This window comes from Eretmochelys imbricata, chromosome 25 (genome assembly GCF_965152235.1).
Source record: "Eretmochelys imbricata isolate rEreImb1 chromosome 25, rEreImb1.hap1, whole genome shotgun sequence".
NCBI lineage: Eukaryota > Metazoa > Chordata > Testudines > Cheloniidae > Eretmochelys > Eretmochelys imbricata.
In genome coordinates, this window is record NC_135596.1 from 8,348,154 (window position 1) to 8,374,911 (window position 26,758).

The 26,758-nt window shown below is 50.2% G+C and overlaps 1 protein-coding gene across 1 annotated transcript; it reads left to right on the top strand.

Moving 5' to 3' along the window:
- The first annotated feature begins 1,484 nt into the window (after positions 1–1,484).
- Positions 1,485–7,831, top strand: LOC144257530 (la-related protein 6-like). Its single transcript, XM_077805513.1, has 3 exons — positions 1,485–1,651; positions 3,950–4,160; positions 6,770–7,831. The coding sequence occupies exons 1-3, from the start codon at positions 1,485–1,487 to the stop codon at positions 7,829–7,831; spliced, it is 1,440 nt and encodes a 479-aa protein (XP_077661639.1).
- The last annotated feature ends 18,927 nt before the right edge of the window (positions 7,832–26,758 follow it).

Sequence of the window (26,758 nt, forward strand, 5' to 3'; positions counted from 1 at the left end):
TTGTGTTTTTTGTTTTTCCCCACCCCCTTTCTGTATTGATTCCATCCCAGGGTTTCCCTCCAGCCATCTGTGCCCAGGACAGGAAAAGGCACCTGGTTCCCATATCTTCACTCCCTGCCCATTAGTTCACACCTTCCCCAGCTGAATGCCAACCCCCCCAGGCAGGGAACTGGTCAAAGCAGGGAACTTCCTGTGACAACAGCATCATCTCAGCTCTAGGAGCTGCACACAGGCCTGGCCTTTGTAGATTTGGGTAGAAACCAGCCGCACCCAGGTTTTATTTAGGTGGGAGGAGCAGTCAGCTCCACTCCCCTGCTTACACAGCTAGAGCACATTCCCTGCAGTTTATAGCTTGCCTTTAACAGACGGATAGCTGCCTGCCCCTTTCCAAACAGTTCACGTGCCAGAACCGTGCTCCCACCAGCCCAGGCAAGTGCAAAGGAAGTAGCCTTAGAACTTAGGGTCCTGATTCTGGCTACCAGCCCCTTTCTAGCCTGCCCAAAGGGCAAGAGGCAGCATTTCAGCAGCTGATCTAAATTAGTAATTTTATTATAGCAGGGGATGCAAAAGGACCCCCCCAGAAAGTTCTCTGTCCCAGCAGAGTCATGGACAGGGCTCACCAACTTTTCCCTGTCTTGAGCTCAGGGTCCATAACATGCCTACAAAGGGAGAGTTAACTCCGCAATTCACCCACTCCCCCTCTCCCATAATATACCTGATGAACTCCATTAAAAGCCCTGAGCAGAGCATGGCTCAGCTCCCAGGCACACCTGCTAGGAAGCCAAAGGCCTCTCCTCAGGCTGGAGCGCTGCCCGATTTCCTGCAGGAGTCTCATGCAGAGCAGGTGAAGCTGTTTAAACTGAGAACGCATTTCACCTGGATGCTCGTTTGCCTCCTCTTAGCAGCCAGGGTAGCCCCCAAAGCTCTGTTGTGTGGTTTCCTGGGTGGCTCTGGCTTCTATTATAAGCTAGTGGTCTAGGGGATTCTCTCTCTGTATCGTTAGTGGGGCCAGTTTGTGCGCTGCGGGGAGGGAAAGGAAATAACTTAGGGGTCTCCACAATGTAGCAGAAGGAGCTGGTGGGCTCTTAGTGCATCTTCACCTGGTGAGACAGGTAAGCAGCTGGTGTTTGCACCCGCTTTCTCCTGCTCTTGGGCCCAGCCCTTTCCTAGAGCCCATCATATGCTTCTTGGGGTGTAGTGTTGATCCTCGCTGGGGGGAGAGAGGGGATATGTACTGTGGGCTCCCAATTACACTCTCCTTATACTGCTGAACTGGTAATGAAAGAAGTGCTGGGGCTCAAGCAATTGTTTTACATTCATAACTGACATGCCAAGTCCAGAGGTACTTGGGCTATGAACTCCCAAGCCCAGAGCTGTGGGGGCGTAGCCCTGTTGCTAATTAAGCACTGTCTCATTCAGTAAGAGGCATTGGAGATGCTTGTGACTGTTCTCTGTATTTCTTATACCTTGCTAGATGAAGCACCATGTCGTCCCATGGTTCCTTGGTGGCCCTGGGGCTTGGTTCCCAGCCCAGGTGTAGCACCCCCATGCAAGTGCAAACGACCCCCTTTTCTACTCTGCACTTCCTGCCACACAAGGGCCAGCCTCTCCCCACACTCAGCCAGGAAGACTTCTTTGAGAACTTTGATGGGTATGTGTCTACTATCTATTTATTGTGGGGCTGCCCCTCCCTGATAACTAGGGCATTATCTCCAGGAATACCTACAGATTCCTAGTAGTGCAGGCAGTATGATGCATCTCCTAGAGGAACCTGCTCTAGGAGAGAGAAGGGAGTTCAGGGCTCCCTTCAAGTCTCTGTCTCTGCTGAGACTGCAAACAGAAGGGGCAACTGGTGCCCAATGATAGCTGCTGGGGGTTAGACCGAGACCCCAACTCACTTTATGTGCGCCTCCAAAAGGGCCGTTGATCTTCTCCGTGTCTGTTGGCCGCTGATCTGGACTCGAGCTAGCGCTCCAGAGTTGAAAGTTCCCCTCTAACCTAGCGCCAACAGGCTGGAGTCGGCTAGTTCCCGGCAGGCTTGGCTCTGCAGTGTCCTGCCACGTGGGTAGACCTTTACCCCAGGGCACAGCGGGTGTATAATGCTCCCATGCTGAGTTATTACTGGTTTGCGTAGCAATAACACCTTAAGACCATTGGGGGCCTCCTGGGTGCTGGGCACTGTCCAAATGCACGGTGAGATGGCCTCCGGCCTGAAGCGCCAACTGTCTAAATGGATGAGAGAGAGGTGCATAGAGGGTACTTGCCTTTGATCCCACAGCAGATCAGAGACAGAGCTGGGCAAGGGGGACTTGACCCCCTATGACTTTTAACCTGTGGCTAAAATCCATACTCTTCTCTCCCGGCTCTCGCTTGGCTTTCTCACGCAAGCAGGGAGCTACCCGCCCAGTGCAGGCTGGGGATCTCTTTTTAACGGGACCCACTTCCCTGCACTAGGCCCGAGAGAGGCCACTATGGTTGCAACTTGGAAGCTCTCAGTGGAGCCGATTCTCTGTGGGCCTCTGGTCCCCCCCCATTGTATGTCTGCTGGCCAGATGCATGGAAACGTGGGAGAATCCTGGGAGTGGGGAAGGGAGTTGGTATCAAATAGGAGAAAGTCTTCCCAGCTTCTCCCTTAAAGAGCCTCGCCCCACCTTCCCCCAAGGTGTCTCTGCTGGGGAGTTAGATAAAAGCAAAGAAATGGAAGACTGGAAGGGACATCAACAGGTCATCTATTCCAGTCCCCTGCACTTGAGGCAGGACTGAATCTAGGACAACTCTCCCATCGCTAATTAAGGGGCTCTCCTGTTCCCAAGGGTTCTCTTCCTACTACTGCAGCAGAGATTTCTCTCCCCCCCCCCCAGTGTTTCAGGGTGAGCACTGTAACGTGGGAATGAGATCCAGGCCTTATCTCATTCCCCACTCTTTCAAAGTGACCCAGCTTCAGGAGATGGTGGGAGCAAGAGGGGGAGTTAATCAGGAAACTAGCTCTTCTCGGGATTGTGGAAGGGAGCCTGACTGACCCAGCACGTTGTCCCTCCCAAATGTACCATACCTGGACTTCCTTCCTTTATCACTGTAATGTTTTGGCACCACGTGACTATCTTGCTCGCATGGGTATAATTAGCGGGCAGCAACAGAATCGGGGTGAGAACAGGCCTTATGGGTCATACACTGAGTATTTGCACCGCAGCTGGCAAGCAGCATTTCTTTCAAGAGCTAAATGCTCAAATGTCTGGTTAAGCAAAGCTTAATGCTATTTGCAATAGCACCATCTGCTTGCATCCTAATGTTGCAGTCATTCCAGAGACTGTTCCGTACCCTCTTGAAACAAATCCTGGATATCTCTTGATCCCCTGTCTAGGGTGTTTGAACGGCCTTCCCCCAGGTGAGCACCTTGACAGCCAATCTGCACAAGCAGTAATAATAATTGGAACAGAGCCCTGGTCTCCGGTGTCCCAGTTCTGTTCCTCTAGCTGCTGCACCATGCTCTCTTCCTCAGCCTTGTAGCCCAAATAGGTAGGGACTCGTGGGTATCTTTCCATGCCCAGCCAATATTGATACTTCAAATCCAGAGCTGCACTCCTGGTCTCTAACCCAGCCACCTCCCTCTCCTGAGTGATGCTGACCCAGTCTGCAATGCAGGTCACTTCCAGGAACAGCAGTGGGGAAAGTGCTGTGTTTACCTGCACTGAGGGCTGGAAGCTCCTCTGGGATTTCCTTGTATTGATGAATCCTTAAAGGCGTTGCCTCAATTGCAGCGACACTGGGGTACCTGGGTGTTTGTCTGTAAGTGGGTAACCCAGCTAGTGACTGGTGCCCACTGTAAGTGATCCAGGCCTGGTGCAATTTCCTAAGGTGTGTGCAGACCCAGCTCAAGGCCTGTGTGCTTGTTTATCCCAGCTGCAAGTGCAGTTAACCTTGGGCGGGATCCTGGCTGTCTTGCTTGTAGGAGCTTCTATGACCTGAATGACATTTTTGGGGCTGACTCGTTCGAGTGCGACTCCTCGGTGCCCGACTCCCATCTGATCCAGAGGATTGTGTCTCAAGTGGAGTTCTACTTGTCTGATGAGAACCTGGCCAAGGATGCCTTCCTCCTGAAGCACGTTCAGAAGAACAAATTGGGCTTTGTCAGCATCAAACTGCTGACATCTTTCAAGAAGGTGGGTGGTTCTCTCTTGCCGCTAACCTCCTGGTACACGTGACTAGAGCAGCGTTTCTCAAATGCGGCCACTGTGGCTGCATGCGGCCACCAGGGGCTTTTCTTGCGGCCACAGCCTCCTGGGCTGTGATTGCCCTCCCAAAGTAGGGACTCCTCTTTCTCTCCCCCCCCCCCCCCCACCCCAGCCCCCTGTTGCTCCTGGATGCCCCTGTTGCTCCTTGGTGTTGGTTGCTGGGGCCACCATCAGGGGTTGGGCCCTGCCACCCTCTGGAGTCACCTGGGGCACAGCGCTGGAGGAGCAGGCAACCAGTGAGTCCCCAACCTTCCCAGGGGTGGTGGGGCAGCCAGCTCTGGCTGTGGGGCTTTGGGCTCCAGTCCCGGGCACTGGCTTTGTGGTGGCAGGCCCCAGGTCTGGCCCGTTGGCTTCGGCCTCCATTCTCTGGCCTTCTCCTCCAGCTGCAGGACTTCTGTGCAGCCTCGCTCTGTTATCAGTTGTGCTTCACCCCAGAGGTGGCTGCATTTCAGAGGTAGACAGAAGTGGGCGGTTTGTAAAATCCTTTAGGATCTTTCAGGATGAAAAGTGCTCGATGTAGATATTAAGATTTTAACTGTTTGTTTGGTGCACATTTTCTAAAAATAGGGGCCTCGAATTAGGCTCTTGAATTGTGTGATAGGCTCTGGAAAAGAAAAGCTGTCTGATTTTCAGAAGTGCTGGGAAAGAAGCAACATTCATTGGCTGCTCCTGGAGGTAGTGATTGCCCAGCACTGGTAGAAATGGGGCCCTTTACTTGGGAGACTAACCTTAGGTTCCTATTTTGAGAAATCTTGGCCTAAACAGACACATCAGCAGCCTTTTATGGAATTCTACATATTCAAGCTCTGACTCATGTTTAGCTGTTCTTGGCTTGTGGGAGAATATTGCGTGCGCTCTGACAGTACGTGATCATTCTGCTCAAACGCACAAAGGCCTATCCAAACTGCTTCAGATTTGGTCAAACCATCCTCTACTGGCCACAGACTGGACACGCTTCACTTGAAGCAGGAAGGACCTTGCTTTTTAAGGGTGAAGTGGTACATCCTGCTGGAAAGTGAGTCTTCACCTTAGCCATACCAAGTCCGCTGTCTGTCCATATTCAAACCAAGCAAAGGCACCTAACAGAGTGATTACCCATTGGTGGAGGCGAGGGGAATCTACCAAGGGAAGTGTTGGGCTCTTCATAGCCTTCAAATGAAAACTGGGTAAATTTCTGGAAGACGAGGTTTACCCAAACACATTACTGGGTTCAGTACAGGTGTAGCTGGATGGAAGTTTCTGAGCTGTGTTACGCAAGAGGTTGGACTCCATGATCTAATGGTCCCGTCTGGCCATACCATCTATGAAACCTCTTCTCCCTTCCTCCCCTTGAAAATAAGTGGGAACCAAGGTTCCCAAACTGTGCTCTGCAGACAGCTGAGCTCTTCTCATTTTCGGCTGGTGGGGGTAGCCCAAGTGCTAGCCTGGACTTCTGTGAAAACAGCTGAGGGCAAAGAGGAGAAGCTTCTTTCCTAGGGGTCACTGTGCCATAATAGGGAAAGGAGACAGATGGGCTTTGGAACCTGAGGACAGCAGTAGGAGAAGGGAACAAGGAAAGCAGAGGAACGGGAGCGGGTGGGGGGAGGAGGAGGACATAATGGTATTAAGAGACCAATCAAAATACATCAACCCGGCACATGTCAGCATCAGGTGGCGTTTCCCCAGAGATGTAACCCGACAACCGGTGGGAGGTTGGGGCAATCCTCTCTTGGGCGATGCATGCTATGGAAAAGTTAGGAGAGCACCCAAGGCTGAATATTTTGTAGCTGGGAAGTGTTCTTCCCCCTGGCCCCACCAACACGGCCTGTTTCCATTACTGGTGTAACCGAAGGGATTTGCCAGCTTCCCAATAGGAGTGGTGGCAAACTAGTTTTAAGATGAAGCTTGATTAAACCTATGGGATTCTATGATGGGGTTGCCTGCAATGGCAGGGGACTGGCCTCAGTGACCCAAGAGGCTCCTTTCGGTAACTCTCTGGGGTCTCCGGCCCTGTTCTGTGGAGCAGCGTGCGCTTGTAGGCCTCTGTCTGAATAACCGAGGGCCAGGCAGCACACTGGACAGCGTCCATGCACATTCCTCCCACGCAACGTGCTTCAGCTCAGAGCGGGAAGCTCCCCTCCAGCAGGGAGAGGTGAGGAGTTGCTCTCCACAGAGCGTTTGGATCAGGGCAATTTCCAGAAGCTCCCACCAGAGAAACATTTTTATTCATATCTTCCCCTGGCGCTTCCCTCCTGGATCTCTTCCATACGCAACTTTCCCACTGCCTGTCTTCTCGGAACTGGGAGTGAAATCCTGCCCAGGGCTGGGATGGGGATAAAGGAGGTGGGAACATCATTCTGACTGGCTGCTTGGGGGGGATGAAAGAAACCGGGAGCATGTGGGGAACTGTGCCCCCTTTCCATGTCCGCATATGGACAGTACCAGAGCTCCTGGTGCATGGGGGCAGAGGGTTCTGTGCAGGTACATCCCAAGAGTAGGGAGAGTCTTTGATATCCTCATGGCAGGAGAATATTGTTTCCCTTCTCTCTTGCTAACAGGTGAAATACCTAACCCGAGACTGGAGGATCACTCTCTATGCCCTGCAGTTCTCGGAGCTGCTGGAGGTGAACGAAGAAGGGACTAAAGTGAGAAGGAAAATCCCCATCCCGGAGTCTCTCCTGAGCATCCCACCAAGCAAGCTGCTCCTTGCCTGGAACCTCCTACCCCAGGAACAGGGAATGTCGCCACCGCTCCAGAAGAGCTTCATTGAGACCATCACTAAAATGTTCAGCCCCTTCGGCGCCATCGCCTCCATTCGCATCTTGAGGCCAGGCAAGAAGCTGCCCGCTGACGTGAAGAAGTATTCCTCCCGCTACCCTGAGCTCCTGACCAAGTGCTGTGCCCTGGTGGAGTATGAAAACCTAGAGAGTGCTAGGAAGGCTTATGAGGAGCTGAACCATGGCCAGGGCTCCCCCGGCAGAGAGAGCATCAAGGTGGTCCGTCTCTCTGGGAAGGGCTCCAAAAAGAAGAGCGGGGATGACGTAGAAGAGGTGGAGCTGGTGGACCAGCTGGCCAGGAAGCAGCAGGCGTCGGAGAGGCTGGCTTATGCCACGGGAGATTCTTTCTTCTGCAGCTCTTCGGAGTCTGACAGCACGCCGGCTTCCCCTCCCGTCCTGATGCAGAAGTATCTCTCCACTCCAGCGTGGTCCGCCTGCAGCCTGGGCGTGAGCTTCAAACCCTCCTTCTTCAGCAGCCCTCACGCCAGCCCTCTTCTCTCCAATAAAAGCCTGGCTCACCCCCACTGCCCTTCACCGCTGGCTGCCGAGCTGGGCAATGGTGGCTCCTCCAGCCCAGACACGAGTCCCGAGTTCCGAAGATTTTCCGATTCCTGCTGGGACAGCGGGATTGGCTCTGGCAGCTCATGGGTCCAGCGGCGACGGGTGGCCGCCCATAGCCAGTCTCTGGAAGCCAGAGCTCTACCCTGCTGCTCTCTGGAGTTAAGAAAGATGCCAGATCCCTTTGGCCTTCGACCTGGGGTGATGCGCCTGCCCCGTGGTCCAGATGGCACCAAAGGCTTCTACAACAGCATTGGGAGAGGAAAGCTGGTCCTAAGACACTAGAGTGTCTCGTTGTGGTTCTTTTTTGTTTTTGTTTTTTTTTGTTCTTCTCTCAAGTAAATTAACCTCTTTCCAGGGTCACTGGGATATCTGCTAACGACATAAGCGCTGCCCTGCAAGAAGCTGGAGTCTGAAGTATTAGAAACTTAGGGGTTAAGAGGGATGTTCAACGAATAGTCGGCTTGGGAGGTGAGATGCTGAGGAAGAGGATGTACCAAACCACCGCCAATTCTCTCTCGCTGTAGTGGCCACTTCTGTCCATGTGCTGTCTAGTATCTAGACTTTCTAAGCTGAGCCATGCTGCTGAGATTTTATTGTAGCTAAGGGTTTTATTCCACTAACTCCCAAGCTATCCGCCACCAAATAGTTACATGTATATCTCAGCCTGCACCTATCCCTAGCAAGATTCAGGGGCATACTCCTCTTTCTGATCCAGTAATGTAGCCTTCAGTTCTCCAAGCAGTGTCACCTGGGGTGAGTTTGTACCCTTTCAGAACCAGGCTTTCAGGAGGTGGTACTCTGTAACAGCACTGCTGGGCAGCAGACGATGTAAATAGGTTGTTTCTAAATGGAGCATTATCTGTGTTGACATGAGAGGTGATGCAGGTGGAATGTTAAATAAAGAGAGTTGAAGTATTCCAGGCACCTGTTGTACCATTTGAGCCGTTGCTTTCTCCTTGCACATCTTTCCTGGGTGATCTGCAGGCTGCAAAAATATCTCCCTCTTTTTGAAAACGTTCCAATTTCAAAATGAGTTTCCTAGCAAAGGGATGCTCATTTCATCCTGTACCTAGGCTGTTTCACTGCTTCCTGCCAGGGATTAAATTAAAGTCCTCCTCTCCCCAAGGAATAGACATTTATTCCACACTCAGAGAATCTTCACTAGTGGTATGGGTTCTATGACACAATTAGTAGGCCTGCCTCTAGAGGATGGAATCAAGACACTGTTTCATTCCTGTATCCATCCCTGGCAAGGTAATTTTGGGGTGAGAGTCCCTTCCCCACCCATATAGACTTTTGTCTCCAAAGCAGCTTGTTTTGTTGGCTCAATAAAAGGGTGTCATGTTCTCTTCCCTAGAACCCACATGGTTGTAGACACGACTTCTGTGTCTGCTCTGAATACTGGTCTTGGTAAAACTTTAAATAGGAGATCTGCAAAGGAAAAAAAGATGGGGGGGGGGGGGGGAGGGATGTATGGGGGGTTAGGCTCCTTGATGGGGATGGATAAGTACTTAATTATCTACTTTCCAGGACTCTAATAAGGTTGAAATCATTAGTTTTGCAATCAAGGGTTCTGCATCATTTTACAAAGTGATTTCTATGGGCTAGTCAACACTTAAAACTTAACTTGCCTGAGCTACATTGCCCAGTGGTATAACAAATTCACACCCCAGAGTACTGTACTCCTGGGTGTAGAGGCGGCCAGGCCCCCAGAAGAATTCTTCTGTCAATCTAGCTCCTGCCACTCGGGGGGGTGGATTTCCTACATTAGTAGAAGAACCTCTTCCATTGCAGAAGGAAGCGTCTACCCTCTGGTGCTTCAGCAGCATAGTGTAGATAGAACGTATGCACAAAGGACAACTGTGCAAATAACCACGTGATTTCCCCATGGAGTCCTAATGTGGGTGCTCAATGTAATGGCATCCCCGGCTGGGATCATCAGTGGGGATCAAACCAGGTCAGCTGGAGCATGAGCCTCCACTACTTAACCAAAGAGGAAAAGTCCATTAACTCAGTGGTTTTCAACCTTTCCAGACTACTGTACCCCTTTGTCTGGCATAGCCCAAGTTTTACCTCACTTAAAAATCATGGGCACTGGAACAATGTGTATTGTGGGGGAGCTGAGAGCCAAACTATAAACCCTCTATATGATGGAAACCACTTCAAGCCAGGGGGTGCTGCTGCACCCCCTCAACCCTGAGTTCTAGCATCTCTGAATGATAGTGTCACCTTCTGACTCAGAGTGAGGCCCCAGGCTGCTCAAACACAGAGAGAAACAGTCCCTGCCCTACAGAGTTTACAGTCCAAAGAAGACAGGCAAAGGAAATATTAGTAAAATGGAGCCTAGGCTGGAACACCTACAACTGTGTTTACAAACCCACCCTATGAGTGCAGAAGCCAGGGTGCACGACACACATGCAATTGCTATTGAAATAATTATTGGATTTTTTTTTTGTTTATCAAAAACCTGGTAAATTATAAACAGGTATGTTTGGGGGAACCAGAACTGCAGCTGTTTCAAAGCCTGCAACTTGGAAACAACTTCCCACTTTCAACACAGTTTGTGAATTAATGTTGTGAGCAGCCCGACTACAAACATGACAGTAATGGGACTCTATGTATCTGATGCATATCATACAAAGGTACCTATTTAAGGGGCAGCTGTAGGAGAGCTGGAGAGGGGTAAAGAAGCAGAGGCCATCTGAAATGCAATGTTGGGAACAGGGTTGAAAACAAGTGATTTTATTGTATTATACAGTTTTATCTGGCATTATAAGGCACCTCTCCAGGATCCTAGGTGCTTGTAAAGCAAAGCTGTATAATGTACATATGGCTATAGAAATAATCTTCACATAAACACTTGCCCACTGACCCCATCTTTTGAAATATAAATCACCCAGTTCACTGAACTGCCCCAACTTAATTGGCTCCTCCAGCCAACCAACCCTTATCCCTTAACTTGCCCCTCTGGGGAAAAGCTGGGGCACAAGATGAGTCTGGAGCTCATCCATTCTGGGCTGTTTTGGAACAAAGGAGGAGGAGTGAGTACCTGTATCTAGGCTCCCTAGATGGAAGATGTCCCCTGCCACCGGCTTAAGCTGTGGGCCTGTTGGCTTCTGGGCCCCTGCAAATTGCAACTGTGATGGCGTAGCATGGAGATGTAAGGAGTAGCAAAGTCCCAAACTGTTCAGGGCTTTATGAATCAAACCTGGCACTATCAATCCCACCTAGAAACCAGTCGGGAGTCTGCACTGGCTTCTGAATGGCGATGTAACAAGGTGTCTGCGTGAAGCAGTACTCTAGGAAGGAGGGAACGTCAGACCTGTGGTCCATCTAGTCCACTATCCTGTCTCCAGCAGGGGCTAGTTCCAGATGCTTCGGAGGAAGGTGCCCGTGAACCCCCTGGAAGTGGACTGGTTCCTTTAATCTCAGAGGATGGCCCATGAAACAGGCTCTCACCAAGTGAAGGAACAGTCTGCCCATGGCCAGGATGTAACCTCCACCTGCTCTGTGACTGCCAGCTTGTAGCCTGCTCTAAGTGCAGAGCCAGAAAACAGCTGGGTCCGCCCCCAGGTTGTGGTGGCAGCCCTGAGATACTGAACTAACCCCCACGAGTCATTGTTTGCATGGACAGTGAAGTCACCAAGGACAATGATCCTCGCTGGCTCCAACATTGCAGCAGAGAGAAGCTGAGTCACCCCGGCCAGGCTCTGCAGTGGGGTGATCTATGCACCAGGCCAGCACAGCATTCACACCTTAAATGCATGATCGGTTGCACCCCAGAACCAGCTAGTAAGAAGCAGGAGGCAAACTCCGGCAGAGGCACCTGCTGCCACCTGCAGACTCTCCCCCAGCCTCCAAGCAGTAGCGGCCGCAGCTACTTCCTCTTCCTCCTTTTCCCTTGGCCCCCATCTTCTCAACTACCTCTGTCCTGCATCGAGAGGGGAAGAAGGGATATCCCCTCCCCACTGCACACACCAGACGCTGCCGCCCGGCCCAGCACCAAGGATCTGGGGCCTCGTTGTGTGCCCAGGGCCCATGATGTGACCAGTTGCATCCCAATTGTGGGGCACGTGGGTGAAGGGGAGTCACAGAGGAGGAGATCCTAGGGGTGGGCATAGAGGAGCTGCTGAGAACTAATTTACACTCTGAGCAGAGTGGGATGGAAGTGGGGGTTACATCGTCTCTACCCAGCTCCTCTAAACTTCATTCGAAGGGAGCTCTGTAATAGTTACAGCGAGCCTAGTCATCATGCATTCTGAGACCATGCTACTGTGCCTGGTGCTCCATTGCCATCTCCCCAGGATCCGCTTGCTGGATCCACACTCCCATGACCAGCGTGGGTTAGAACCCCCAGCTGGCAATCCACTGCCATGCATTCCGGGCTGGGCAGGACTGCGGGCTTCAGTGCTTTCACTGAGGGCCTCCTTTTCCACAGCCCAGCACCTTGGATGGTCCAATGGGGGTGTCTAATCTCACCATCCTGCACTGTACTTGACACACCCACTTTGCAGGCGCTTAAGGCACCCGCGACTGGAATAAATCCCCCCTTTGCACTGACTGACGCCGGTTTTTGTTGAAACCTGCTTTCTTCGAAGAAGGAAAGCCAATTAATTTCCCTAGGGACTTTCTGCACCTCTGGGAACCAGCCCTGAATGCATCCCCGAAAGGCAGTTAAGGAAACAGTCTGCATTAGTCATGCACAGATACATATATATATTGTCTAAGAGACCTGTAACTCATTGACCAACTGTAATGTCTGGGAATGATGAATGCCTGATGGTGGACTCGGTTTCAATGACCCTTGCAGACACCTGGCCCTTTTTCATCTCCTTCCCCTCTACCACAGTGTGTGTGTGACACACTTAGAACCTTCTTGTAAATGCGGGCACAGATTGGGGTTCCGGATAGATCGCTTTTAATAGAATAACAGTGGGATGGTCCAGTCACCAACTGCAACCACCTAGCCCTGCTCCAGCCCAGTTTTGCTTCCGCACAGCTGCTCCGAAAGTGCTAGTCAGATGCCTGTCACCGGGCACTCCTGCCTGTCTGGTGTGCTGCTACCCTGTGTAGAGGCAGGTTTATTCTTGCTGTCTTTCTGCTTTCCTTTCTTAGTGGATGCATTGCTGTGCTTCCTTTTTCCTTGAGGCTCTTGCCTGGGGCCCTGGAGCGACCCACTGGTTTGGGGAGGCTGCAGCACCAGCTCCAAATCCCACTTGGGGTCCTCATTGAAAGTTTTGAGGTCATAGAAATAATCCACGCTTGCCACTGTGTTTAGGATCTCGGGCACGCTATAGTCAAAAGACAGCAGCTCATCAGGCAGGTTGAGTGACCGTATGTCGCTGGACGAGTCGTCACATGGGAAGCTGCAATCTTTGCTTTCGCTCTCGCTGGACGCTAGGGTGCGGCTCAGGTTGTCTCTGGAAACCTCCGAGTCCGAGTTAGCTGGAGAGCAATCAAACAGCTTCATCGCATCTTCCAACAAAACCTTCTCAGGCAGATCGAAGGGCTCCTCTGTGTCCAGCACTGTGCTGGCTTCAGCTCCGAGGCTGTCCTGCAGAGGACAGGACACTGCCTTCACCATCACCTGCGCGTTTGCAACACTGGGACTGGAAAGAGGGTTTTGATCTTCGATGCAAGTGTCTGGGATCTGTGTATTCAATAGGAGGTTCTGGCTCATGTGATTTTCTTTGAGTTCTTCCCCCTCCACCTGCAAACCATCAAACCCTTCACACTCCAGGTTGTGGGGACTTGGCGTACCCTTAAGGTGGCTGTAGGGGCTTATCTGGAGGCCCTGCTCATTCTGGCTGAGTCCAGGCAGCGATAGGAGGAGCTGGGGCAGTTTGCTGTCATTGTTCTGACCTTCTTCCTGGGGCTGAGGCATCTCAAGAAATGGAGAGTCATGGAGTGGGTGAGGAACCAAATTAACTTGTTCTGTCCCATTAGCAGGGCCCTCCTGATTGAAATAAGGCATGATGTACTGGGGGTTGCTTGGGATCGGGTGGAAGGGTGGGTAGGGGACTGTCTGGACAGGACTCTTGAGGTATCTGTGGGTGTCCAGAAGGTAAGCGTTTGGTGAACTTGATCCACCCGTGAGTTTATAAATGGACGGTTGCACGAAATTGGTCGTTGCCCATTCTATGCGATATATCCGGGGATCGAAAAAGCACCCACAGGGTGCCATCTGGAAACCTGGGCAACGGAGATAAAAACATCATTTGTGGTGACCCCCAGAGACGATGAGTAAATAAATCCTCCAGGAGCATGTGACTCACCCCCGGCCAAGACCTGCCAAAGGCCAGATCCTCAGCTGGTGTAAATTGGTGGTGTAGTTCCGTTGACTTCAATGGGGCTGTGTGTGTGTACCAGCTAAGGGTCTGGCACAAAGGATCAAGTTCTGCTGTGGCCCAGGTAGGAGAATAAGTTACACACAAGGTACACATCTGGTCTGAAACCGGTGCAAGTGGAAACATAGCGTAACTTGCACTGATCTGGGATTTGGGGCAAATGCAGTCTGGAGTCAGAGGGTGCAGTTCCCATGGAATCTCTGAGCCCCCGTGAACAGTGTAAGTTACATGTGTGGTGTAAACTGATCACAATGCAGGTGCCGTTGACATCACAGGGTGTGTCTAGGCTACGAAGATGAGATGGGCATAGCTAGGTTGCTGTATCTGTGCCGACCTAACCCCGTAGTGTAGACACAGCCTACACTGACGGAAGGGGTTTTCCCATGGGTGTAGGAACACCCCCACCCTGAATGACCATTGTCCATTGGTGTAGCTGCATCTCCACGGGGGGTTAGGTTGGCACAGCTCTGTTCGTTAGGGATGTACTTTTTCACACCTCTGACTGATATAGCTACCTCGACCTAACTTTTCAGTGTTGACTAAGCCACAGTTTTACACTTGCACTTTAGCTTGCACTGATTTACCATTCAGATGGTGTGTGTGCGTGTGCAAAATGAGGGGAGCTTACACGCCAGAGAGGGTGTACAAGAAAGAGCAACCAACAGGAGACCGTAAGGGAAAGCAGACCTTCTCTCCAGATACCAGGTAGCTGACTGCCCAGCACCCTTTGATGTCTTTTACAGATGAGATCTGCAAAGGGCATTAGGTGCCTGTGATGGGATGTCCACACCAGCCCCTGAAGGGGTTAAGGTGGCTAGATGGGCCAATTAACTGCCTAGGCTGCACCTGGAGGAGGAGCCAGGGAGCAATGAGGACTAATTAAAAGCTGAAGCTCACCTGAGCAGAACAGCTAGGGCTTATATGAAGTCAGACAGCTGAAGGCAGCATGGGGCTATAGGGAGGAGGTTTGTAGTCACTTTCCCTGAGACTAGGAAGAGAAGGGAGCTAGGCCTGGAGAGAAGGACATACCTGGAGAAGGGTAGACAAATAGACTGATAGAGGCAATATAAGAAGTAGTCCAGGGAAACAGCAGCAAGGTGTGGGATTGTGCAGACCTTAGCTGCTGAGTGTAGGGTCCCTGGGCTGGAACCCAGAGAAGAGGGTGGGCCTGGGTTCCCCTACCAGCCAGTGGAGAAGTGGCATTATTGAGGCAGTGAACTGGAAGACTGCCTGGGACAGAGAGCCATTCGTCTGCACTCCCAGAAGGGGAGAACCAAGCCATGAGGAGGGAGCAGTTGAGTCCTGAGAGAGAATTGGCAGGAAGAGGCATCAGATATGCAGAACTAATCCTCCTCTGGGACCACAAGGAGGCGCTCCAATGGTGAGTAGTGCACCCCTGGACAGTGCCCAGCTCTTATGAAAATTCCAGTCTTAATTCTTATGTCTTTAAATTGTATGTGCCCTAAACATACCTGCAGGGGGTACTGTGAAAATGTCTTTCTCTTGACTTGGGGGATGGTACAGGTTGAATGGTCCTGAAATAGTAGCACAGAAAAGTCACAAGGTCCCCATTATGAAGTGATACTTTATTTGAATATTTTGAAAGGGTGTAAAATTATTAACTTTAAAGGATTAAAGAAAATTGGAAGAGAATGAAAAGGAGAGACCCCAGAAGTATATTTCCTGAAGAGAATACCCAGGACTGATGAATCTGAGGGGGAGAATTTAACAGAGGAATAGACAGAAGAACAGAGAATTAGTTATCTTACCTACGGATACAGGGTTGTCTGGAAGGATGAATGTTTGAAGTGGCTGGTTTGACTGGCTCTCTGATTGATCTGAGGGTCTGGGAACATAAGCATCGTGTTGCTGGTAGAACAGTTTTGGTTGCTGCGTCATTACTGTGTCAGTTTGAAGGACAGTCGGGTTACACGACTGCTCTTTGGATGTATCTAGGACACTTGGCTCTAGTGTTGCCATGGCTGAGAAGTTCTGTTTTGGTGGTTACTCAGGACAGAATTCCAGGTAACAACTGAGGTTCTAAGTCCCCTAAAAGTGCTGAGATAGGTCACTCCAAAGGTAATGACTATCCGAGTTTTATATTAGGAAACTTTTTTTAAAAAAATCCGGCAGTAAAAGTTTGATCCTGGGATTGCCATTGTCTGGGGAGAATGGGTGGTGTTGCCATGAGATGTTTCAACAAGGGTTGGCGAAAGTGTGACCTATGGGGCATGGTGATGAGATGAGAACGGGTGCCTCGGCTTTAATGTGGCACACGCAAAACGCTAGCTCTTGCTGCTCGGCATAAAACGAATGTGTTGCATCTTCATTTAATCCTTCAACACCTCAGCTAGTTAATCAAGTAAAGATCTGCCCCATCTTCTCACTCCGGCTCACCTGCCTGTGCATGTCCCCATGCACTCTCTCTCTAGCTTCTCTCTCAGCGGTATCTGGCACAAGCTTGCATTCTTCCGAAGGAACTTTTCCCCAAGTGCACGCGTTCCCTGGGAGTGCAGGACGCCAAAGGGGTTGGTGGGTGCTAACGATCCTCCATGCTCACCGAGAGCTCATCTCCAGGGGTGGGATAGTAACCCATGTAGATCACCCCTGCCCTTGGGAGGGAGCAGAGGCCAAAATGGGCTTAAGCCACTTCTGAATGAATGCTCCATAGCTGCCATCTCCGTTCCTTTGCTTTGCCCAAGGCAGCAGGCAAGAGCTTCCTTCCTGGTTGAGGCCACTCGGCGAAGTGGGCAGTGAGATCAGTGGCCCTGACCCTGAATACCAGGGGTCTGATTCTCCGTTCGCTTACACTGATGCACCCACTGCAGTCCATAGAGTTGTCCTGGTGGGAGTGGATGGAGAATAGCTCCCCCCCCCCCCAAGTGTTTAGTATTGCTCTGCCTGAGGTTCAGCAGGCAGGTGGCTCTGCTGTGTTAAGCTGGGAGCTTCCCCACATCCCAGGCCCTCTGGAGACCTGGCTCACTCCAACATCCCATAGACCTGTGACCTCACAAGGGCTCTGCTTATTCTATGGATGGAACTGAATGACTGCGGAGGGGAAGGGTAGTGGAGGATCCTTGCAAGGCTGGGAGATGGTGGCCTGACTGGCCAGGGTGAGAGGAGACTTTGGCATAGGAGGAGGATTTAATATTATTACCTTTATGTTGTTAGGGAGTTTTTATGATGTCTTACACACCACACAACAAGACCTTCTACCAGCAGTTCCAGCTTCCTGTGTATTTTGTACAGATAATCGCTCTTATGAACTCTGCTGCAAATGTTCTTAAATGTGTACTCCTACTTGATCCAGCGAGTCTTAGACGCATCCGAGAGCCTGCCACCAGACAGCATAGAGGTTTGTCTTTGCTGAGGGCACCTTGGCTTCACTCCCATTGACTGCAATGGGAGCAAGTGATCATCTTAACTGAGGGCAACTTCAGGTCTCCCTCCACCGAGAGCATTGGCTGATGGTGGCCATTACAAAATAAGGTGAGCTTCTCTAAAGGAGACTTTATGTGCCAGCCTCTGTGTAAGGAGAAACTTACTTTTCAGCAATGAAACAGCAGAAAAACCAACCGTTCATCCTAAAGAATTAAAAATAAACCACCAACTACACAATTGCACCCACTCTACTTAAGAGTCACCTCTCTGTTTGTGCAGCTAGAAAATGCTGCAGTGGAAATTACCAGGGACCAAGATCTGATGAAGTGCAACTTTAAAAAAAATTAATATTAATTTTACCTGACTAATTAATGAACTCAGAAAATCCACTCAGTACTTAGAGTAAGTGGTGTAATTTTAGAGAACATACCCTGTACTCTTCAGACTCTGCAAAGGAAACAAATCCCTGCTCTAAGTGGAAAATAGTTTTAGATACATTGGACAAGTCTGATTCGGCTGGTTGGCTGGGAGGAGGAAGAGAGCCCGATGAGCAGGGATGATGTGTACAGTTTGATAAAGTGCCTGACTCTGGTATATTCAGAGAATAATGGTTGGAGTTTCATTTCTTTGGCACCCAATGGGGGCAAGTCCAAGGACATCTCGGACTGTGATAAGAGGCTTGGAAAATCAAACTCTCTATCTGGAGAGTAACATTAGCTATAAACAAAGGCATGAAATGGGGGAGGTGAGCGTCAGTCAAATCTGCCCATCCTTCCCTAGCAAGAAGGTTGGCCTCTAGCAAAATCAGGGATTCAAAACTTGGAGGGATAGAAATAAAAAAACATGTATGCTCACAAGTAATTTTTCCCAAGGTTTGCAGACCACATAAATGTATCCGTCAGCTAAACCTGGTCATAAATGGGCACCAGTCTAGGAGCTTAGCCACTAAAACGCCCTAAAGAGTGAGATTCAGTATGGTCAGCCAAAGGGCAGATGCTCTCCTATGCTTGAACTGAGCAGCAGAGTTTAATAAACAATTGGGGCCAGAGGATGGCACTGTCCTCACATAAATTCATTTTGCTAACCGCCTTAAGCATTGCAAGGGATTGTGCAAATTTGGGTGTTAAGGATAGATTTACAGCTCCTATTTGCCTTCTTCACAAGTGTGTTTAAATATGTAAGAGGAAAATTAAAATTCCTTGAATACACATTGGCTTTATAGCTCAGGCAGCTGGTATTAATTGTTATGCTAGGTGGCTTTTATTGTGATTTTTTTTAAAAAAATCAAGCTCTCGGTGTTTTATAAAGGAAGGTCAGAATCATTATCCCATTTTACAGGTGGAGAAATTAAGGCCCAGAGATGGGGAAGTGCTACAAATGGATCTTTTTTGCATTTCATGATTAATTCTAAATTTGTAGCTTTTTCATGGGGATTTTTGTGAAATTTCAAAACAAAAATGAAACCTTTGAGTGACCTCCATTTCACTGCAAAAAAGAAACTAACAAAGTGAAATGAGTGATTTCACCTGTTTGTTTCCAAATCAACTCTTTCTGCAAATTTCCTCCCCCCCCCCCCAAGAAATGAAAGATCAGGGGCATGGAATTGGGTGAAGTAAGACTGTAGACAATTTTGCAAAACAATTAGTTAAAATCTTCTCTACAGTGTCACCCCACTCTGAAAATAACCCTATATTTACAACACATTGGACTACCAAGATTATCCTCGCCCATGGAGACTACTATTCTGGAGATGCCAGCCATGGCTCTGTAGTTACAGCTGAGCTGAATTTTGCATTTAAAGCAGAGATTCGTATTCTTTGTAGGAAAAGTATCCTCAAAGTTGCAGCACTTTGAGTACCAAATGCATTTACAAATAAACCCCTTCATTAGTTTGAGTTAAAAATAACTTTTAAATGGGTCCTTTTAGAAATTTGGTACTTTTTTTTGTCCCAAACGACCCAAGCTCTGTCTATTCCTTCAAAAATTGGCAGAGAAGTGAATCTTGTGCAATAGGTAGATTTTTGAAAATAGTTTTTAGGATTAATGGCAACTTGTTCCTGTTTTTCATAAATAAAAGTTTCTCCTTTTACCAGAGGCTGAATAAAACAGGTCTATTATGGAGAAGTCCATGAAGAATCGCCCTATTCCAAAATAACCACCATCCCCCATTGTTAATAGTTGGCCACTCTGTGCATGCATTTGCATCTGCTAAATGGGCGGGATTAGATTTACCTTCCTCGCAAGGGTGGTGTGGCGGTTTCATTAATTATCTGCTAAGTGCTTTGATGGCCTCGAATAGCCATGCCCTCTACTGGACAGGATGAGAACTGCTCAGCTGTGTGTCAGAGGCCCCCTGCTGCTAATGTAGATCCTCCTGTAGCTGGTGCAGCAGGGTCTTTACTTTTGGAGCAGGAGGGCCTGAGTTCTGGTCCACGGCCTGCAGTGCAGGGTAACCCACAGAGCACTGCTAAGTGGCCTGCATCTTGAGTGGCACTCACACATTCGGCAACCCCGCCTGCAGCCCAGATGGGGGAGAGACACTCCCCCATAGCAAAAGTCTCTGCTACTGGCCTCTCGCAGAAGGTGCCCTCACTCCCCTGCAGTCTCCCCCACACTGGTCTCCCCACTTCTCTCTGCCCTGCACCTCCCACCTGGGCTGGGCTCTTTGCTCAGAGGCTGCTGTACTTCCTGCTGAGACGATGGTGGTTTCTCCTGTGACTCTGCATGGGCTCTTCCCCAGCCCCCTCTGGGTCCCTCCCTGGAGGAAAGGGCTGAGGGCATGGCAGGCACTGACTGGCTGACTGGGAAGATGGGAGCCAGGCCTGGGGCTTGGTGCCAGGCCTACCTGTGGTCTGGCTGGGTTAAGTACCTGGCTATGGGAGCCCAGGTCACTGCTGCAGCTTGTGAGGGATGATTCCTGGCTGCTGTAGCCTCAGGGCTTAGGCTCCACAGACAGACTGGACCAGGAGGCCTCTTGGAGTGGAAAGAGAGGAGGCGCAGCCAGACGCTCCTGGAGCAGAGGGCCCTGTGGGGCCCCTGGATCCCCCTACCCCAGGGGTTGTGTGGTGCTGGTTGTGTATGGGGAGAGGCCCCCATGGCCTGACCTCTCTTTTGGGAACCCCCTGATGGGGGAGACACATTCCTACCACCTCTTTCACAGGGCCCCCCTGCTTGTGCAGGGCACTGAGACCTCCCCAGTCCTATAAGGACCCATGCCAGAGTGTGGGGCATGGGACCGCCCCATCCCATAGGGATCCCTGCCTGCATGAAGGTCGAGCGCAGCAGAGCAGGCAGGAGGAAGGTCCCCAGCCCACCAAAAGGAGAGCGGCAGCAGCAAGCTGGGGTGTCCCTCAGTCAGGGAGGAGGGAGCACTCCCGACCAGCTGGAGGCTGGTGGTCGGCCACCCATTGCCCCACCAGACGGCTCTTGTGTGGGCAACCCTTGCAATCACCATCCCAAGCAGGGGGTAGGTCTCTAATGGGTGGCAGGGCTCCATACCAAGTGCCTCAATCCAGCTGCGACTGCAGGGGGAGGTAACAAGTGTGGTGTATTGTAGTCCACCAGGCAGTTGTTGGTACTCAATACTGTAGTTCAGAATTGCCGCTCAAGTCCATGTTCTCCAACCAGTGATGCTGAGAACAATGAATGGATGGGTCATCAGCAGAGTAGGTGAGAGGAGAATATGGCCCTACAGGGTACCTGTTACTAACACGTTTCCCAAAGCGTGGGGTGTGCTCCCTTCAGGGGCATCAAGGACTAGCCAGGGGAATTTGGACAGCTCTCTAAATTGTTCTTCAGAGTCTTTGCTTTCGTTTTCTCTCTTAAAGGGTAGTTTCTAGCTGTTATGGTTGCGAAGAAAACCTTTAAAACATGATCTGAGTTTAACCAAGGTAGCGACATCTGCCTGAATTTGCAGAGAGCCTGAAACAAACCTTCTGATGTGACTTGCCCCATTCATTTCCATGGATGCATCTTAGATGCCAATGATAATACTTTAAATGACAATACTGACTATTTCACTACTCCTTGAAGCATGGAAGAAAAGATAGGAAGGATCATGTTATGAGGAGCTAAACTCTGGGCTGGCCTTTAACCCTGCATGGCAGGGGCACAATTTGTTTTGCTTTTCCTGCAAAGGGAGCCCATCTTTTTGGGAAACGTATTAAATTACAGTAAAGCCACAAGCAGCCACTGTGGCAAAGCACCACTGTATATGTCCCTTCTGTAAGGGACAGGTTGTGCTCGGGCATTTTGTGCTGCTCTTGCAGACACGGTGGGTCCTTCGTAATTTCTCCTCTTCCTGCTGCCATGTGAGCTCTGATCTCCCTTAAGAGGGAGGATCCCTTCCTGCAGCTGGAGGTCTGGGTAGAGAGGGAAGCCCTTTTGACATGTTCTGCTGGGGGACCTGTCCATTGTGCCAAGAAGCATCCCTAACCCATATGGGTGGTTTGAAGTGAAGCCCAGAAAGCAGGGAGATTCTTGGCCAATATGGGGAGGATGTGAGGAGGTTTACCAGCAGATATTACAATTTAGAATTGGAAAAGGTACAGAGAAGGGCAACAAAAATGATTAGGGAGAGGGAACAGCTTCCATATGATGAGAGATTAAAGACTGGAAAAGAGACAACTAAGCGGGGATACGATTGAGGTCTATAGAATCATGAGTGGTGTGGAGAAACTGAATAGGGAAGTGGTGTTTACCCCTTCACATAACACACAAACTAGTGATCACCCAAAGACCTTAATAGGCAGCTGGTTTAAAACAAACAAAAGAAAGTACTACTTCACACAACACACAGGCAACCTGTGGAACTCATTGCCAGGGGATGTTGTTGTGGAGGCCAAAAGTATAACTGGGTTAAAAAAAGAATTGGATCCATTCATGGAGGATAGGTCCATCAATGGTGATTAGCTAAGATGATCAGGGACGTAACCCCATGCTGTGGGTATCCCTAAACCTCTGACTGCCAGAAGCTGGGAGTGGCTGACAGGATGGATCACTTGATTGTGCTGTTTTGTTCATTCCCTCTGAAGCACCTGGCATTGGCCACTGTCAGAAGACCGGATCCTTTTGAATCCCTCTGAGCCTCACCACTTGCTCCCCAGGATGGCTCATTTCAGCCTCCAGCCAAATCACTGGTTTCCACCTGGTAAAGAGTCTTGTCTGCTTCCTTCCAGCAATGTCATGACTAAACCTGGCTGAGTCCAAGGGTTTCAGACATGTGCTCTTGGCACTGGCCTCTTAAAACCATCCAATTTGAGGAGTCTAAACAAATAGCGGTTGCTTAGTGCTGCCTCACGCACACGTGCCATGTGAGGAGATCAGGGTTTTACTGCTCTGGTGCCTATGAATAACTAGGAGCAATTGGCTTGCAGTGAGTTAGGCCGGTTGGATGAGATTTCTATAAGTAGGGTGACCAGATGGCCCCGATTTTTATACAGACAGTCCCGATTTTTTTGGGTCTCTTTCTTATATAGGCTCCTATTACCTCCGCACGCCTGGTCCCGATTTTTCACACTTGCTGTCTGGTCACCCTATCTATAAGTTTGAAGTCCCAACTTTCTGGTGTGTTGGAGAAATTGAATTTCATCAGTCTTAGGGGAGGAGACGGGGGTTGAAAGGGTTAAAATCCTGCTGTTTATATTGCTGGAGGGCTGATCGGGTGAGGACCCGAAGGAGAACTAGAATTATTTGCAAGAGAGCACTTTATGATGTGTGCACACCACCGTTCCCTACTCTAAGAGCTAGCAGAGAGTCCCCTTCAGTTCAGCTGGTAGAGGCCTGTGCTTTTTGGGAGTAGGAGGATGGCAGTTACATGCAGTAGCCACGGTATAGGGCGTAATGGAGCCCTACAGTGGTCATGAATTTGGTCCAGCCTCCGGGTGCTGTGCTTGGCTGTCAGTATTGACACCCTCCCGTGAAGCCTCCTAAAACAGGGGTGGCCAACCGGTCGCTCTGGAGCCCCATGTGGCTCTTCAGAAGTTAATATGCGGCTCCTCATACAGGCACCGACTCCGGGGCTGGAGCTAAAGGTGCTAACTTTCCAATGTGCCGGGGGGGCTCCCTGCTCAACCCCAGACTCTGTCCCCACTCCACCCCTTCCCCTGAGCCTGCCGTGGCCTCGCTCCTCCCCACTTCCCCCCCAGAGCCTCCTGCGTGCCACAAAACAGCTAATCGGGAGGTGCAGGGAGGGGTGCTGATGGGTGGGAGGTGCTGGTGGGGGAAGGGGCCTGCAGATGTATTACTGTGGCTCTTTGGTAATGTCCATTGTTAAAATCTGGCTCCTTCTCTGGCTCAGGTTGGCCACCCCATCCCAGAGTATAACCTGGATTATTTTTTTTAAATGACCCTTTTCCCACCATATGGTTGATCATGAAGAACTAGACGCCCATTGCCCTGTGCCTTTATAGGTTACACCAGTGCAAAGTGGTGGTGAAAGGCTGCCATTCTGATGTGGTAGCAGTTCGCACCCCACTTTGCACTGGTGTAAATGACTGCACCCTAGCGGCCCCAACCGTTGGCCTGCTGGTGTAGGGATTCGAAGAACCCTTGTTAAGCATCCCCTGCCCTACTCCGCTGGAACTGGATTTTGACACACAGCTGGTGCTGGCTGCTTCCACTCCATAGACTTCATTTAGCTGCACCACACACATGGACCCAGTGTCTATTCAAGTATCCATAACATGGTCTCAGCCATGACAGTATTTTTAATGCAACCAACCACCAAGTCTCTAATAGGATCTTTTCCTCCCTGTATCGTTTCTCTGTCCCTCTGGACCCTTGTGATTGTATTGTTAACCTGAACACGTGCAAACCATTCTTCCTGCTTAGAGCGGTTCTCGCTGTGCATCCCTCCTTGCTGTCAGGCTTGCTTCAGGAAGGTGAATTCTCATGGTGTAACTTCTCCCAACTGGCTCAACACTTCACAACTCGAGAGCAGGCACACCTCTGCAGGTAGGTTTCCTGGACCTCGTCGCTCAGTGACATGGAGATAATGAGGCAAGGGGAAAACAATTTTCCCGTTGACCCGAGGAACGCACAAGAATTTTCATGACATTCTGTGTCAGAGTTATCATTCTGCAATCCCCAATGCTACAGGTGTGTCATGCCAGGGGAGGGAGCACAAATTTCACCCCATCGAAGGCTGCACCGGTGACTTGCTAAGACCCTAAGGGGCTGCACTGAATGTCAACTCTCCTCCAGTACAAAGATCTTTCCACCCTGAAGCGGACTGGCTGCATTGCATGCTGGGATCTACTTATGGTCCTGGTTCTGTCTGCACTAGTGCAAACAGACATAACTCCAGAGAAGTCTGTGGGGTTCAGACCAGTGTGAGATCAGAACCAGGCCAGTCAGGCAGCAGGCCCACCGTCCCTGCAAGGGTGATGGTGCCCAGAAGCCACATGGTAGAACTTTATGGACTATGTTTTGCCAGCTACAAGCTACAGTGGACTTTGCATTTGTTGAACTACTTTCCACCATCAATCTCAAGGAAGGTAAATGTGATTCCTATGGTACTGAGAAACCTAGGCAGCTGGTGGTTCAGGTCTGACAGTGAATTAGTGAGAGTTGGACACAGAACCCACAAATCCTTGTGCTTACTCCCCTGGTCTAGCCACTCGACCGTGCTGCATGCCTGTCTGCATACACTTAGGGCAGGGCTACACTACTGCTTACGTCGATCTGACTCACCCCGCTCAGGGGTGTGAAAAAGCCCCCTCCCACGTGATGAAAGTTTTGTGCTGTCCACTCCCCCAGCGCAGACGCTCCCCTGCCGACGTACCTGCCGCTCCTTGCCGAGAGGCAGTAATTATGCCAATGGGCGAGCGCGCTCCCATCAGCAGAGCACGTCGTCACCACAGAGGTGCAGCTGTGACGATCTAACACCGATGTAGATGTGCCCGCACTTAATGTGCTGACACGACATGCTTGCCGTGCCTCAGCCTGATTCTGAACTTGAGAACTGCAATCCTAAACTCGAATCAGTTCGTTCATTATTTTTTAAAGTCAGCCAGTTAGCACATCCTCCTGCTGCAGGAGATACTGCATCAGGGCAAGACAGGTTTCTTTTTGCCACCTTTTTAATTTTCGAAATAACACCTTCAACCCAATTTATATCCCCCCAGCAGTCCAGATCTACCTGACCCCGTCAGGTCCTGCTCTCTCCCCCCACATCTTTCCTGCTTCCTGTGCACCTGGACTACTTTCTAGCTTCTGGCTCTGTTCAAGAGTCTATGCTGGGAACTTTCAAAGCTGCTTTCCTGCCAGCCAGGAAGCCAATCGATGTCACGAGTGATGGGAACACCAATCCAGTGGGAGCCAGATTGAGATCCAGCAACGCATTTCACATAGACCATCAAGTGGTAACAACTTCCAGTCACCGCTAATCTGGGCCATGACTGAGTCCGTAGCTCCTGAAGATGGAGCTATCAGTTCCCTGCTGCATGTGTGGGCAGTTCAGCTGCCAGCAAATATGCTTTTCCGTGGAACAGAAGCTGCTAATGCTGAGGCTAATGCAGTCCCTTTCCTCAGCTGAGTAGCTGCATTAACCCCTTCGTCTCCTCAGGATGCCCAGTGAAGGGAAGCTCTCAGAAGGCCCTTCGGACATACCTTACGTTCCTAAACTTCAGACTGCCATTGACACAGTCCTTCTGTGTCAATGGACTCAATGATATAGAGAGACCTAGGTATCCCCTAGTACTGGCTAAGGTTAGGCCAACATACAACTGTTGAACTTGAAGGAGCTCTCTGATTCCCTCTACGTGGCTGGAAAGCTAATTTGCAGTGTAAGCCATTTCAAATGCAAGGGGTGCTGAAATGTCTTACTGGTTCCTATTCACCTGAATGATTCACAGACATGGTCGAGGGAGGCGTCAAATGGAAACACATGCAATGTGAAGAGCAAATTGCTACCAGATGGAGCGTGCTCCTAAGGGAGGAGACAGACCAAGTTAAAGGATGCCCAACTAGGAGAGGAGCAATTTCTCTTGTACTCTGAACATGGGAGGGGAGTGGCTGTAATGATGCCTGGAAAGAAGGGGAACAAAAGGTCTTGTGGTTGGATGCAAAAAGCTCAGCTTGCATGAGAGTTGTGTTTTTGTTTGTGTTTTTTAAAGGAAGGAACAGAGTTGAGGGTTTCTCCAGATCTCTGTGTGAACTTTGCACCGTTTCAGGAGCTGTGAACCTCTTGAGCGATACTTGGTGTCTGTAGGGGATTTCAAACTATCCCTCTGTGTAATAGGGATGGAAGAGGTCTCCAGACCAAACTAGTACAAGCGGATGCCCCTGTATATACTACAGATTGTGGGCCCAATTCCCCATTGCCCTGTACCTTGTGCAGTCAGGGCAAAGTTGGCATAAGACACTGCCCTGCTGATTTGCTAGCCTTTTACACAAGGTGCAGGGCAACAGACCATCAAACCCCATGTGTGTCTATTTTCATTGCTCCCTTCCTCACCGACTCCCCTGAATGAAATGTGAA

Excerpts from the sequence above, each read along its gene's own strand:
- LOC144257530 (XM_077805513.1), top strand. The coding sequence starts at position 1,485 with ATGTCGTCCCATGGTTCCTTGGTGGCCCTGGGGCTTGGTTCCCAGCCC. Across the intron at positions 1,652-3,949 it reads TTCTTTGAGAACTTTGATGG|GAGCTTCTATGACCTGAATG; the intron begins GTATGTGTCTAC and ends TCTTGCTTGTAG. Across the intron at positions 4,161-6,769 it reads TGCTGACATCTTTCAAGAAG|GTGAAATACCTAACCCGAGA; the intron begins GTGGGTGGTTCT and ends TCTTGCTAACAG.